At 52.0% G+C, this 13,726-nt stretch overlaps 2 protein-coding genes across 2 annotated transcripts; one reads left to right on the top strand and one right to left on the bottom strand.

Annotated features, from left to right (window-relative positions):
- Positions 1-5,808: 5,808 nt before the first annotated feature.
- LOC127314249 (uncharacterized acetyltransferase At3g50280-like) lies at positions 5,809-7,456 on the top strand. Its single transcript, XM_051344704.2, has one exon. The coding sequence runs from the start codon at positions 5,877-5,879 to the stop codon at positions 7,260-7,262; it is 1,386 nt and encodes a 461-aa protein (XP_051200664.1). The 5' UTR covers positions 5,809-5,876; the 3' UTR covers positions 7,263-7,456.
- Positions 7,457-9,717: 2,261 nt separating this feature from the next.
- On the bottom strand, positions 9,718-12,075 carry LOC127315578 (protein ALP1-like). The gene is made up of 2 exons (XM_051346054.1): positions 11,875-12,075; positions 9,718-10,299 (listed from the first exon to the last, which is right to left on the bottom strand). Exons 1-2 carry the CDS (start codon positions 12,073-12,075, stop codon positions 9,718-9,720), a joined length of 783 nt encoding a protein of 260 aa, XP_051202014.1.
- Positions 12,076-13,726: the final 1,651 nt, after the last annotated feature.

A 13,726-nucleotide genomic window follows, 5' to 3' on the forward strand; every position in this document is an offset into this window, starting at 1 on the left:
TGAATTGATCAAGCACACCTTTTCCTCCGGTCATATGATTGGTGCATCCACTATCAAACACCCATTTTGGACCACCGGAGGAATACCCCAACAAAATCAAGTAGAGGATTTAGGAACCCATCGATTAATGGGTTCCTTTGCAATGGCAACAATATCTTTTGGTACCCAAATTGAGTACTCTCTATAAGCATAGCCATTAGGAGGGCCAACATAGTTAGCATAGACATCACCATAATAATCAACAAATAATGCATAGTGATCGTTTGGCCCCGTGCGGTCACCACTAGTGGCTTTGCCCTTTGAGGTTTTGCCATTGTTAGTGACCTTCTTGTTCTTATCTTGAGCGGGTTTCTCCTTCTTGTAGTTGTTCTTCTTGTGGGACTTGGGGACATATCCAAGTCCATACTTTTGATTGTTTGACCTTTGCTTACTCAAGAGGTCATCCAATCCCATCTTGTTCTTGGCGGTGGTGAACTTTGCAAGTTCCTTTGTTAGCCTAACATTTTCCTCAAGAATAGATGCTTGCTCACAAGAAGATTCATTAGGATGATAGTCAAGACCATATTTGGTCACCAAGGACTCAAGATATGCATTGGTCTCAACATGTAAAGAAAGTTCCTCTTGTAAACGAATATGTTCCTCAACAAGTTTAGCATGCTCACTAGTAAAGGAAATGGAGGAACAAGCAAGGTTTTCATCATCAATGGGATCCTTCATTGATCCAAGAGCCCTTTTGTAGGATTCTTGAAGTAGATCATGGTTCTCTCCAAGTTTCTTGAGCTCATCCTTGACAAGCTTGTTAGCTCTTTCAAGGTGGTCAAGATCCCTAGTGAGAGAAGCATGAGCAACTTCAAGTTCCTCCTTTGAGACATTGAGCTCTTGGGTCAATAATTGAGCCCTATCAATAGTTTCTAGGTCCTTAACTTTATCAAGTTCATAAGTTTCAATTTGTTGCTTAAGACCTTGAGATATGCACCTTTCGTTTTTTAGCTCTTGTCTTAGGAGATTGAATCTCCGTTCCTTCTCATTCAATTGATATTCTAATTCCTCAATGGACTCATCCTTTTCTTTGAGTGAGTCCATCAAGAAATCAAACTTGACAAGAGCTTCACCACGAAGGGTGCATCTAACATCATAGAGTTCCTTAAGCACAATTAATTCTTCTTGATCTTCGTTCTCATCATCAAGAACACTAGATAGGGAAGGTGCAGATTCCATTACCTTGGTTTCCCTTGCCATAAGACAAGAGCCAATGATTGGAGAGGAGGGAGAGTCATCGGAGTCATCATCTTGAGTTGTTCTTGCCATGAAGGAAAAACCAACATCATTCTCCGTGGAGTAATCTTTGGAGTAGTCATATGTGAAGAGTGACCCGGGCTTAGAGAAAGCTAAACCGGCCACTCCGGCCTCCTTCTCCTCATCTTCCTCTTCTTCATCGGACAAGTACTCGGCCCCAACAAAAGCTCTTCCCTTGTTCTTCTTGTACCGATCGTTGATTGGGTTCAGCTTCAATCTTGGCTTGACCCCTTTGATGAACTTTGGCTTGTCTACCCTTTTCTCATAAGGGCACTCATTTGCAAAGTGGTTATCTTCATCACAATTGTAGCAAGTTCTCTTCTTCTTCTTGTCATTGAGGAGCATTGGAAACTTTGCCTTGTACTTCTTGGCAAAGAAAGCAAAGTCGGTAGCAATGTCACTAGTTGAAGTCATCTCTTCATCTTCTTCAATTTCATAGTCTTCTTTGCTTTCATGGTCGGCTCTAGCTTTGAGAGCAAGGTTGTGTGACGCTTCATGGTTGTGTGAGGCTTCATCAACACGGTTCATTGCCTTGAGCCTCTTTCCGGCTTTGGCCATGCTTTCATTGGCGGCCACATAGGAGACTAGATCATCGGAGTTGAGATCGGCACTCTTGGTCATGATTTGCAAGTTGAGTCCAAGGTTGGTGTCTTCTTGTTTGACGGCAATCATAGCAATGACCTTGGATTTTATGAAGGCTTCGTTCATCTCGAATCCGTCATTGTACTTCTCAGCACCAAGTCCCTTGACCCTTACTTTCAGAGCACCAAGCCTAGCATAGGCATCGAATACGGATTCTCCATCTCGAATCATGAACTGGTAGGCCTCTTGCTTTGCGGTCTCATAGAGAGCTGATTGGATCAAATCGGTTCCCTCTTGGAGTACTACGATCCGATCCCACAACTCTTTAGCGGAGACAATGTCATCGACTTGATCAAGAAGCTTGCGGTTGATGCCACTTCTAATCTTGTCACGTGCGGATGCATTGAGTTGACGGTTGTAGAACTCGGTGGAGGTCAACCGAGTAGGATCTTGTGGCTCCCGATGTCCATGAACAATGAGCTCCCATAGCTCCACACTGCAGCTGCGAATATGAGATTCCATAGCAGATTTCCAATGTGGAAAGTGAGTTCCATCGTAATGGGGAACGGTCCCACTATGGTTTATATGAGGCATGGGTGAAGTGTTTCTGGGATAGTCATGGTTAACATCATGGTAGGATTCCTTAGAGGCCGAAGCCCCACTAGGAGTTCCACCCGCAGTTAGGTTCTTAAGCATGGCAGTCATTTCTGTCATTTGGTTTTGTAGCTCATCCTCCTTTTTCTTCTTCTCGGCATCATATGCCAAGAATCTAGATTTCATCTCTTTAACCGAAAGGTTAGAGTCGTCATCTAGACCCTCGAAGAGTTTATCCATCTCACTCTTAAGGCGGTGAAGCCCTTAATAAGAGTCCAGGCTCTGATACCAATTGAAAGTATAGAGATGGTAAACCTAGAGGGGGGGTGAATAGGTTTCTACAAATTTTAATTCTTTCTTTGCAATATTAGGCTTTGCGGAATATAAAGATGAGCCTAATGCAAACTAGGTGAAGCAACCTATATGAGGATACAACTAACTCGAGCACGAAGGCTCTCACAGGCAGTTAAATCACAAGTAAGGAGTTCGGTTAGAGATAACCGATAGCACGCGGAGACGAGGATGTATTCCCGTGTTCCCTTGCTTTGCAACAAGGTACGTCACGTTTGGAGGAGTGGAGGTCCCACGAAGGATTCCCCGCGCCACGAAGGCTCACCCTATTCTCCGGAGCCTATCCCACGAAGGAATAGCTCACTCACTTGTGGTAGACTTTGAGGTAGCCTCCAAACCTTCACAATCTTGCCCGGAGCAAATCCACAGCCCGGATGCTTCCGGACTCCTCTTGCCTACCTAGGGTTTCCAAGGAACCCTAGGAAGCAAGCTTCTCAATGAATACAAGGGGGAATGAGATTTGGCTTGGTAGAACGGTAGATCGGGTCCTCCTCTAATGATTCCCCGGAGGGATTTGAGTTTGGGTGGAGGAGGAGGGAGATCTGAGGCTTTTGGTGTTTCTAGCAATGGAGTATGAGAGAGAGAGCTCAAGAACAGCTTGTAGTGTAGTGCCTAACTGTTCAGAGGTAGGAGAAGACCTATTTATAGTGTTCTTCGAAATACGGCCGTTGGTCACTTGCCACATCAGCAGATTCTTCGAGAAACCCGGTCAACCGGATTTGGCGCCGGACAGGCGGTCCACAGCCAGTCGGACCGGGCCACGCATCGGGCCGGCCGGTTTCCAACCGGAGCTGGGACCGGGTCTTGACCGGGCAGGCTTCGAGCTTCTTGGATGGCGCCCGGATGTCACAGCGCAGAGTCCGGTTCTTGACCGAGCCGCTCGGTGCAGTGCCCGGTCAGACCGGGCCATGGACCGGAGCAGCCGGTCCGAAACCGGGCTGGTGACCGGACGCAGACTGGAGGGCTCGCCTTCTTTACTGGAACTTGCCCGGATGGCACCGGTTCTGGGTCCGGTTGGTGACCGGGCTGTCCGGTGCCAGGGCCGGTCCGACCGGATCTGTGACCGGCCAGGCTCAGAAAAACTAGCTGATTTTTCGTCGAATTGGGGGGGGGGTCTCCCGTTGCCTTTTGTTCCATTGCTACACCATCATACCTCTTTGGCTAATACCTGAAAGTCATCTTGTAGGCATGTATTAGTCCAAATACTCTAGCACGGTGTCATAGATACCAAAATAATGGATAAGGGTAAAATACCCTTACACAAGATCCAGCATCCGCCGCTGCTGCTCCGCCTCCTCGCGCTCCCAGTCGCGCCTGGACCACTCCAGTGCGGCATCGATGGGGAGGCTGTTGTCGGCGGGCACCAGGTCCTTCAGCGACCTGGCGATCGCCTCCGCTACCGCGGCGTCCTCCGCGCGCTTCGCCTCCTCCTCGGCGAGCTGGTTGGCGGCGGCCTCGGCGGCCTCCTTCTTCGCCGACTTCCTCTTCCTCCCGCGCTTCGGCGAGGAGGGTTGTTCGCGGATGACGAGGGCGCCGTTGCTGCGCCCTCTGGTCGGTGGTGGAGATGCCGGCTCCTTCTTGACGCGCGCCGGTGTCGACGGAGACGCCGACTCCTTTTTAACGAAGACCGACGTCGACCCGCCGGACCTGGACGCCGACCCAGACGAGGAGGAGGACGGCGCCATCCTCCTCGGCAGCCAGGAGGTACCGCGCCGGCACGACAGAGTCGCCGCCTCCGGTGGCGGCATTTGCAGGACGGGGAAATTCCCGCCCTCGATGTGCGCGAGCACATTCGAGAGGGTGCGGTCAGGCGCGCTCCACCACCGGCGGCGGCCGGCGGCGTTGTTCCTTGCCGGAGGAGGAGGAGGAGGGCCGTCATACGCGGCGAGTTCGCGCTCGTACCTGCGCCGGAAGAACTCGGTCGCCCACATTCGAGAGGGTGCGGTCAGGCGCGCTCCACCACCGGCGGCGGCCGGCGGCGTTGTTCCTTGCCGGAGGAGGAGGAGGGCCGTCATACGCGGCGAGTTCGCGCTCGTACCTGCGCCGGAAGAACTCGGTCCACGCTTCGTAGTTGTCGGGGTAGAAGCGTGGATCCGCGCGCTGCTCGTCACTGAGAGTGATGGGCACCGCGTCGATCTCCCCCTCGAGCGCGGCCCGACCCATCGGTGGCGGCGGGATCGGCACGCCGCCCACGCTAAGCCTCCATCCTCCCGGCGCGCGGAAGTCCGGCGGCGCCGGGTAGCCCGCCGCGTGGAGGAGCCGTCCCTCCCATTGGTGCAGAGAGCGGTGGCCGAAGCCGTTGTTGGCCGCACCGTCTTTCGCCATTGCTGGTTCGTTCGAGTTCGGGGAAGATTTGGGGGTAGGCGAATGAGGTGAATGCGGGGCAGACGCGGTAGTTTGGCGATAAATAGTGGTAGGCGCGTGTGAAACCGAGGCGACGATATTAACTCGCCGCGCGGAAGCTACACGGCCGGCGAATGCTGACCGGCGGCAGGCTTTTACAGCGCGCGGAAGACGATGCGATGAGGACGACGATCGGTGTCTCTCGCCGACAAGTTGGGGCCACCAGACGCGCGGGAAGTTTCCTCGGCGTTTCCCGCGCTTTCATTTCGTCCGGACTCCCCGAGCGCTCCCCGGGGGGCCGGGGATGGCGTGGGATCGCCGGATGAATTTATGTCCAAATCCGGACGAAATCGAGGAACCGGGGGCGCGACTGGGCCGAATTTCGCCGTCCGGATGACAAAACACGGTCCTGGGGGCCTCGTCGGGGAGACGAGTGGAGATGCTCTAACTATACTTTGATTTTGGGGGCAGCAAGTTTCAGACGCACTCTTTTTCTTACCAGGTATCGAAGGAGACTGGAAGGTTTTTAATGAGACGGCTTGCTAGCTTAATATATTATGGTTTAAAAAAACTTTTTAGTAAAAAAAAAAAAGGTTAACCGGTCAAAACGAGTACTCCACTTGAGGTCATTTCACTTGAGGTGATCCACTCAGGAACCTAGATAGTACCTCTACTAGTCTACTACTATCTCGGTATCTCCCGAATAATCCATGGCGCTGGAAGATTCTACCAATACTACTTCTGCTGGCGTCTGCGTCGTCTCCCGCCGCACGGTCCAGCCGTTGCGGAGCGGCGAAGCCACGAGCGCGGTGGAGCTCAAGGGCGAGACGGTGCACCTGACGCCGTGGGACCTCCAGATGCTCACCGTGGACTACATCCAGAAGGGCGTCCTCCTGCCCAATCCCCCCACCGGAGACCGCGGCGAGCTTCTCGTTGGGCGCCTCGCGTCGTCCTTCGCGCGCGCGCTGGGACGCTTCTACCCTTTCGCCGGCCGCCTCGCCGTCGAGAAGCGGCAGGGCACCGTGGCCGTCTCCCTGCGCTGCAGCAGCGAGGGCGCCGAGTTCGTCCACGCGGTGGCGCCCGGCATCACCGTGGCCGACGTCGCCGCGTCGACGTACGTCCCTCGCGTGGTCTGGTCCTTCTTCCCGCTCGACGGGCTCGTCGGCGCGGACGCCGCTGCGGGATCTCGCCCCGTCCTCGCCGCGCAGGTCACCGAGCTCGCCGACGGCGTCTTCGTCGCCATGTCGCTCAGCCACGGCGTCGCCGACGGGACCGCGTTCTGGCACCTATTCAACACCTGGTCCGAGATGAGTCGTCTAAGCGGCGCCGACGCAGAGATCTCCGCGCCGCCGCCGGTGCTCGAGCGGTGGTTCCCGGACGCCTGCCCTGTTCCGATCCCTCTGCCCTTCGCCAAGCTGGACGACATCGTCCGGCGGTTCGAGTGCCCGCCGGTTCAGGAGTGCTTCTTCCACTTCTCCGCGGAGCGCGTACAGAGCCTGAAGGCAAGAGCGAACGCCGAGGCTACCGGCGCCGGCTCCGCCACCATCTCCTCGCTCCAGTCCCTGCTCGCGCACGCCTGGCGCGCGGTGTCCCGCGCCCGGCGCCTCTCGCCGGCGGAGGAGACGACGTACACCGTGCTCGTAGGGTGCCGCGGCCGCGTCAAGCGCGTGCCACAGGGGTACGCGGGCAACGCCGTGGTGCGCGCCACGGCGAGGGCCACGGCCGGCGAGATCACGGACAACGGGCTGGGCTGGACGTCGCGGCTGCTGAACCGCGCCGTCGCGTCGCTGGACGAGGCGGCGATGGTGGGGTCGCTGTCGTCGTGGCACCTGGACCCGCGGTTCGCGTACCTGGCGGGGTTCTGGAACCCGGCGATGTTGGTGACCGGGAACTCGCCGCGGTTCGACGCGTACGGCAACGACTTCGGGTGGGGCACGCCGGTGGCCGTGCGGAGCGGCGGCGCGAACAAGGTCGACGGGAGGGTGACCGTGTACCAGGGACGCGATGGCCGCGGGAGCATGGGGCTGGAGGTGTGCCTCGCGCCGGAGGCGCTCGCGCGGCTTGTTGCTGACGATGAGTTCGTCTGTCAAGATTGACTTGATCCTAGTTCGTCTACCTACATCCATGTTCCAATCGATTTCTTTGGTGAATAATCAATTTTAAAAGGAGATTTGAGACGAACCACTGCAATCCCGACACTGTCAGTGAGAATGCCTTAAACTTGTCTCGCCCTCCGTCTCGTTAAATTTATCTAAGATTTATTAAAATTTAAATATAAATTAATAGAGTATTTAAATACATCTAGATAAATCTCAACCAACTTTCATAAAACGAAGGAAGTACGTTCTTTTTGAAAAAATTCATCCATTGCAAGCGGCAATATAGACCAGTCAAAAAAAGAGTGAAGTTAAAAGAGTGAAGTTAGGGCATCTCGTCCGTCGGGCCGAAAATGCGTCTGACACCATCTCCAGCGGGGCAATGCATAGTGACCGGACCGTCCACGGAGACGTAAACGTGGCCCAATTATGCGCCAGGTTTGCGTCTCTGCGGATGCTGCACGGACGCAGCGGTTGTCCGCTCGGTCCTCGCACGGGCCCACCTGGCAGGGGCACAACTGTTTCGTCTTCCACGGCATTACTTATGGGCGGTGCGCTGTAGCCTTTCCAGGGCCGCGTTAATGGCGCGCCTCGGCTTCCGCGAGCATGCGCAGCTGGGCGGCGTCGTAGTGGCAGGACATTGAAGGTGAGATGTCGTCCGAGTCTCTTAAAGGGACGCTGCCGGCACCCATTTCCCCGACCACACCATTGCCAGAGCCCACACTATCCACCCAACCGACGCCATGGAGAAGAAATGCTGGCCGTTCCGCAAGACCAAGAACGACCACGAGGCTAGCGGCTCGCGGTCCGGCAAGAGCCACGGGTCGGCCGGTACGTCCGCATTGAGCTCGCTTTCGGAGGAAAACCGGCTGGTACCATGGCCGGACGCGAACTTGCCTGGAGGGGGCTGGTACCTCAACTCGAGGCGCGTGCCGGTCCCCCCGTGTCGCGCGAGGGCCGAGAGCGGCGGGACGTGGTGCGCCGCCGCAGAGCGATCTTGCCGCCGGATCTCCGGGAAGATCAGGCGTACGTGCTCAACTCCTACAGCTGGATCTCTTTCGGGACGTGGAAGTTTGACGCGCGCCGCCCCACTGGCTACCTAGGCGACGTTGACTACTTCGACCGCGAGATCGCCGCGGAAGAAGAAGAGAACGACCAGGAGGACGCGGACGAGGACGTGGACATGGCAGAGTACGACCACGACGACGGCGGGCCGGCATGGGATCCGGAGATCCAGCCGCCGGACATTACCGAGGAGGAGGCCATTGCCATGGCATTGGCCAACATCGAGCTAGACGAGCTTTGTGGGACGGGCTCGCAATCAAGCTCCGCGAGTCCGCGCTCGCGCAGGGGAGGCCCGCGACTCCTTCGGCCATGCCGACGCATTCCAACGACCGCGTTCCGGCTGCTGCTCCGGCCTGGGATCCCTGGACACACCCTCCTACGCAGGCGACAACCCTACCTCCTCCACCGCCGGCGTACCAGCTTCCATGGCCGACGCCGGAGTTCATCGACCTCGTCAGCGACGACGAGCAGTAGGCAGCACCTACTTTTACCATGCCTTTATGGCCTTTTTATGTTTTTTATAATGTAAATTATGTAAATTATGACTTTATGAATGGACAAAAAATTATGCATCCTGCCGCTGGAGCCACCCCCAACACAAACGGACGCGCGAACCATTTCGACCATTTCAGCCGACGTAAACGGACACGCGTCCGTTTGGGTGTCCGAAATGCGTCACCCCGTTGGAGATGCCCTTACAGATGAGAGATGACTGAAGGTTTCGAAACAAGAGGGGGCGCTTTTGCCGACAACACTTTTGTCCAAGCCAGACTGGATACAAGGCAGTTGTTGCGATGAAAGATTTTTTCTCTTTCCAGATTATAGGGCGCGTTTGGTTGCCTGGGCCTGATTCATGGCTCACTGGCGCAGCCATGCAAGCACACTTGCATGTCTAGAACGAGCAACAGGCCGAAATTGGCATGTTGTTTGGTAGGTCGGGCTGCATCGGCTAGGCCAAAAAGTACTTTCTGTTTGTTTGCTTGCAACCAAGCCCAAATCTCGATGGAGATGATATTAGGCCTGTTTGGTACCATCCAGGCATGTCTACCGTTACCTCTTCTCTATGACGGGTAGCCTAACCATGCTCTCACCTCCTATCACACTAAAATCACAGTTCATGATAGTTGCAATCAGTTCACGAAATCATCCCTAGCTACTACGAATGGTAGTTCATAACACGATGCTCCCTAGCTACTACGAATTGCAGTTTATCATAACGGGATCGTTGAACATACGGGGATCGAAAAGTGTTGGAGAAACAGGGGATCATAGGGGTTCTTCTTCTCCTTCTTCACTTCTTCTTCACTTCTTCACTTCTTCTCAGATGGTGGTGTTGCCTCTGGCTTCCTACATTGCGTCTGCCCACTCTTGCCTCTTCACCTTCCAGGCATCATTGTCGCCTGAGGCCGGTCTCTACTTCATCAAAAGTGACACCCTCTTTGAAGAAATCATCCTCGCCCCAACCTAGGATCCAGTTATGAAGAATGCAGCAAGCAAGGACCAGGTTTACCTGAGTGTCAAACGTGTGGAACGGTTTCTGGTCAAGGACCTTGACCATGTTCTTCAATACAGCAAAGGCCCTCTCAATGGTGACTCTATGGCTTGAGTGTCTGAGATTGAACAACTCTCTCGCATTCAGAGGTCGGTGCTTCGCAGAGAACTCGTTGAGGTGGTACCTTATTTTCCTGAAGGGAGGTAAAATTTCAGGTCGGCATGCATATCCAGCATCTCCAAGGTAGAACTTACCCTCAGGGATTCGCAACCCATCAGGCCTTGACAAGCTGTCGGCCAGGATGCTGGCATCATAAGCTGAACCCTCCCACCCAGCAAGCACGTAGATGAACCTCATATCGAAATCCACAGCTGCTAGCACGTTCTGGCTGGTGTAGTGCTTCCTCCCGCGGAATGCTGCAGAAATTGATCTCGGTACCATTGCAGTGACATCAGTACCATCAATAGCCCCAATGCAATCCTGTAAAAAAGATTAGCACATGATACGTCTCCAACGTATCTATAATTTCTTATGTTCCATGCTAGTTTTATGACAATACCTACATGTTTTATTCATACTTTATATCATTTTGATGCATTTTCCGGTACTAACCTATTGACAAGATGCCGAAGCACCAGTTCCTGTTTTCTGCTGTTTTTTGTTTCATAAATCCTACAAAGGAAATATTCTCGGAATTGGACGAAACAAAAGCCCACGGCCCTATTTTCCACGGAGGATTCCAGAACGTCGAAGAAGAGTCGGAGGCGGCCAGCAGGGGCCCACCCCATAGGGCGGCGTGGCCTGGCCCCCTGTCGTGCCCAGATGTGGGGAGGGAGCCTCCTGGCTCCCCCGACGCTGCCTCTTCGCCTATATATTCTTCCAGTCGCGAAAACCCTAAAATATACAGTCATATTCCACGAAAAGTTACGTAGCCGCCGCCATCGCGAAGCCAAGTTCGGGGGACAGAAGTCTCTGTTCCGGCACGCCGCCGAGACGGGAAAGTGCCCCCGGAATCCAACTCCATCGACTCCATCGCCATCTTCATCGTCGTTGCTGTCTCCCATGATGAGGAGAGAGTAGTTCTCCCCCGAGGCTGAGGGCTCTACCGGTAGCTATGTGGTTCATCTCTCTCTCCCATGGTGTGATCTTTATGTGATCATGAGCTTTTTATCACTATTAATCTATGTGCTACTCTAGTGATGTTATTAAACTAGTCTATTCCTCCTCCATGATGTAAAGTGGACAGCGTGTGCATCATGTAGTACTTGGCATAGGCTATGATTGTAATCTCTTGTGGATTATGAAGTTAACTATTACTATGATAGTATTGATGTGATCTATTCCCCCTTTCATAGCTATTGTTGACAGTGTGTATGCTATCTTAGTACTCTGTCTAAATTGCAATGGTATTATCTTGGATTATGATTTGATGAGGATATCCCTATGAGTGGCGTTTGTCAAGTACTTGATGAACTTTGAGTGGAGCTTTTGTAGCCACTACGTGATGATTAGTGATTCCAATAGGAGAGTAATTCAGAGTAGCACAAGTGAAGAGAAGTTATTTATTTATTCATTTATGTGATCATTGTTGAGAGTGTCCACTAGTGAAAGTATGATCCCTAGGCCTTGTTTCTAAGCATTGAAACACCGTTTCCAACAAGTTCTGCTACATGTTCGTTTGCTGCCATTTTTATTTCAGATTGCAATTACTACTTATAATCATCCATACTACTTGTATTTCACTATCTCTTCGCCGAACTAGTGCACCTATACATCTGACAAGTGTATTAGGTGTGTTGGGGACACAAGAGACTTCTTGTATCTTAATTAATTGCAGGGTTGCTTGAGAGGGATATCTCTGACCTCTACCTCCCTGAGTTCGATAAACCTTGGGTGATTCACTTAAGGGAAACTTGCTGCTGTTCTACAAACCTCTGCTCTTGGAGGCCCAACATTGTCTACAAGAATAGAAGCACACGTAGACATCAGCACACAATCATGTTTCTGACAGTAGCACAGGTCTGATAGGTAGAAGGAACATGCTTTTGTACTCACCCTGAAATAGGGGAACCACCTGTAGTTGTACTTGATCTTGGTTGGTGTGTTTATTGATGCTGGCTTGATCATTTCACTTATGAGCTCCCCAATTGCGTACAACACCTGCTGGAAGTACCGAAAGATAGTCTCCGTGGATCGCCTGAATGTGTTATGGATGACTCTGAACCTCTGGTTATGACCGACGACATGAAGAAACATTGCGACTTGTTCTTCGAGAGAGGTGAGGATGCTATCAGTCAGTAGTCATCTTTCCCTGAACGTTTTCGCAAGTGCATAGAAAGGGGCTCTTCTCATCCGTAGCACATGGATGGCCTCTACGTCGTTGCAGTTGTAGATGTTATTTAGGTTGGCAATCCTCTCCTGATCTCATTGTAACATAGGTCCGTAAGTCACACGAGGAAAAGCAGCATGCCTAACCGGGACCATCAGGATCCAGGCTTGTACGCAAATGATGAGTGTTGCGGCGTGATGCACAACTTGGAGCTGGTCGGTCTACTCAAACAAGATCTATGCATTTCGAACGGTCTTATCGAACCCAACCAATTCTATGAACATGAATCAAACACTACAGTAGAGCAGAGGAGTTTCCCCTTACCACCGTCATGGCAGACGATGGACACGGCCGAAAGCCGCCGCAGGTGTGCGCAGGTGATGTCTACGGGTGCTTCTATTCTTGTAGACAGTGTTGGGCCTCCAAGAGCAGAGGTTTGTAGAACAGCAGCAAGTTTCCCTTAAGTGGATCACCCAAGGTTTATCGAACTCAGGGAGGAAGAGGTCAAAGATATCCCTCTCAAGCAACCCTGCAACCACAAAGCAAGAAGTCTCTTGTGTCCCCAACACACCTAATAGGTGCACTAGTTCGGCGAAGAGATAGTGAAATACAGGTGGTATGAATAAATATGAGCAGTAGTAACGACGCCAGAAAAGTGCTTTGCTGTCCAGGACTGGCGTGTGGTTGATGGTGGTAATATTGCGGACAGTACAGATGCAGTAGAACAGTAAACAAGCAGCGATAACAGTATTGGAAACAAGGCCTAGGGATCATACTTTCACTAGTGGACACTCTCAACATTGATCACATAACAGAATAAATAGATAGATGCTAGACTCTACACTCTCTTGTTGGATGATGAACACCACTAACTGTGTAGGATTACACGAACCCTCAATGCCGGAGTTAACAAGCTCCACAATATTCGATATTCATGTTTAAATAACCTTAGAGTGCACGACAGATCAACACAACTAAACCAAGTACTAACATAGCATGCACACTGTCACCTTCACGCTACGAAAGGAGGCATAGATCACATCAATACTATCATAGCAATAGTTAACTTCATAATCTACAAGAGATCACAATCATAGCCTACACCAAGTACTACACGATGCACACACTGTCACCATTACACCGTGCAGGAGGAATAAACTACTTTAATAACATCACTAGAGTAGCACACAGATAAATTGTGATACAAAACACATTGCAATCATAAAGGGATATAAATAAGCACTTCACTATGCTATCCATAACAGTGAATAAGTATTCTGTGAAATATAGCCTAAGAGACCCACACGGTGCACACACTGTCACCTTTACACACGTGGGACAAGGAGTCTCCGGAGATCACATAAGTAAAATCCACTTGACTAGCATAATGACATCTAGATTACAAGCATCATCATATGAATCTCAATCATGTAAGGCAGCTCATTAGATTATTGTATTGAAGTACATAGGAGAGAGATTAACCACATAGCTACCGGTACAGCCCCTTAGCCTCGATGGAGAACTACTCCCTCCTCATGGGAGACAGCAGCGGTGATGAAGATGGCGGTGGTGTCGATG

The sequence above is a fragment of the Lolium perenne genome, chromosome 7 (assembly GCF_019359855.2).
Source record: "Lolium perenne isolate Kyuss_39 chromosome 7, Kyuss_2.0, whole genome shotgun sequence".
Taxonomy (NCBI): Eukaryota; Viridiplantae; Streptophyta; class Magnoliopsida; order Poales; family Poaceae; genus Lolium; species Lolium perenne.

Coding starts and splice junctions, on each gene's coding strand:
- LOC127315578 (XM_051346054.1), bottom strand. CDS start 12,075: ATGTTTCTTCATGTCGTCGGTCATAACCAGAGGTTCAGAGTCATCCAT. Junction 10,300..11,874: donor GGTGGTTCCCCTATTTCAGG/GTGAGTACAAAA, acceptor TCTTTTTTACAG/GATTGCATTGGGGCTATTGA.
- LOC127314249 (XM_051344704.2), top strand. CDS start 5,877: ATGGCGCTGGAAGATTCTACCAATACTACTTCTGCTGGCGTCTGCGTC.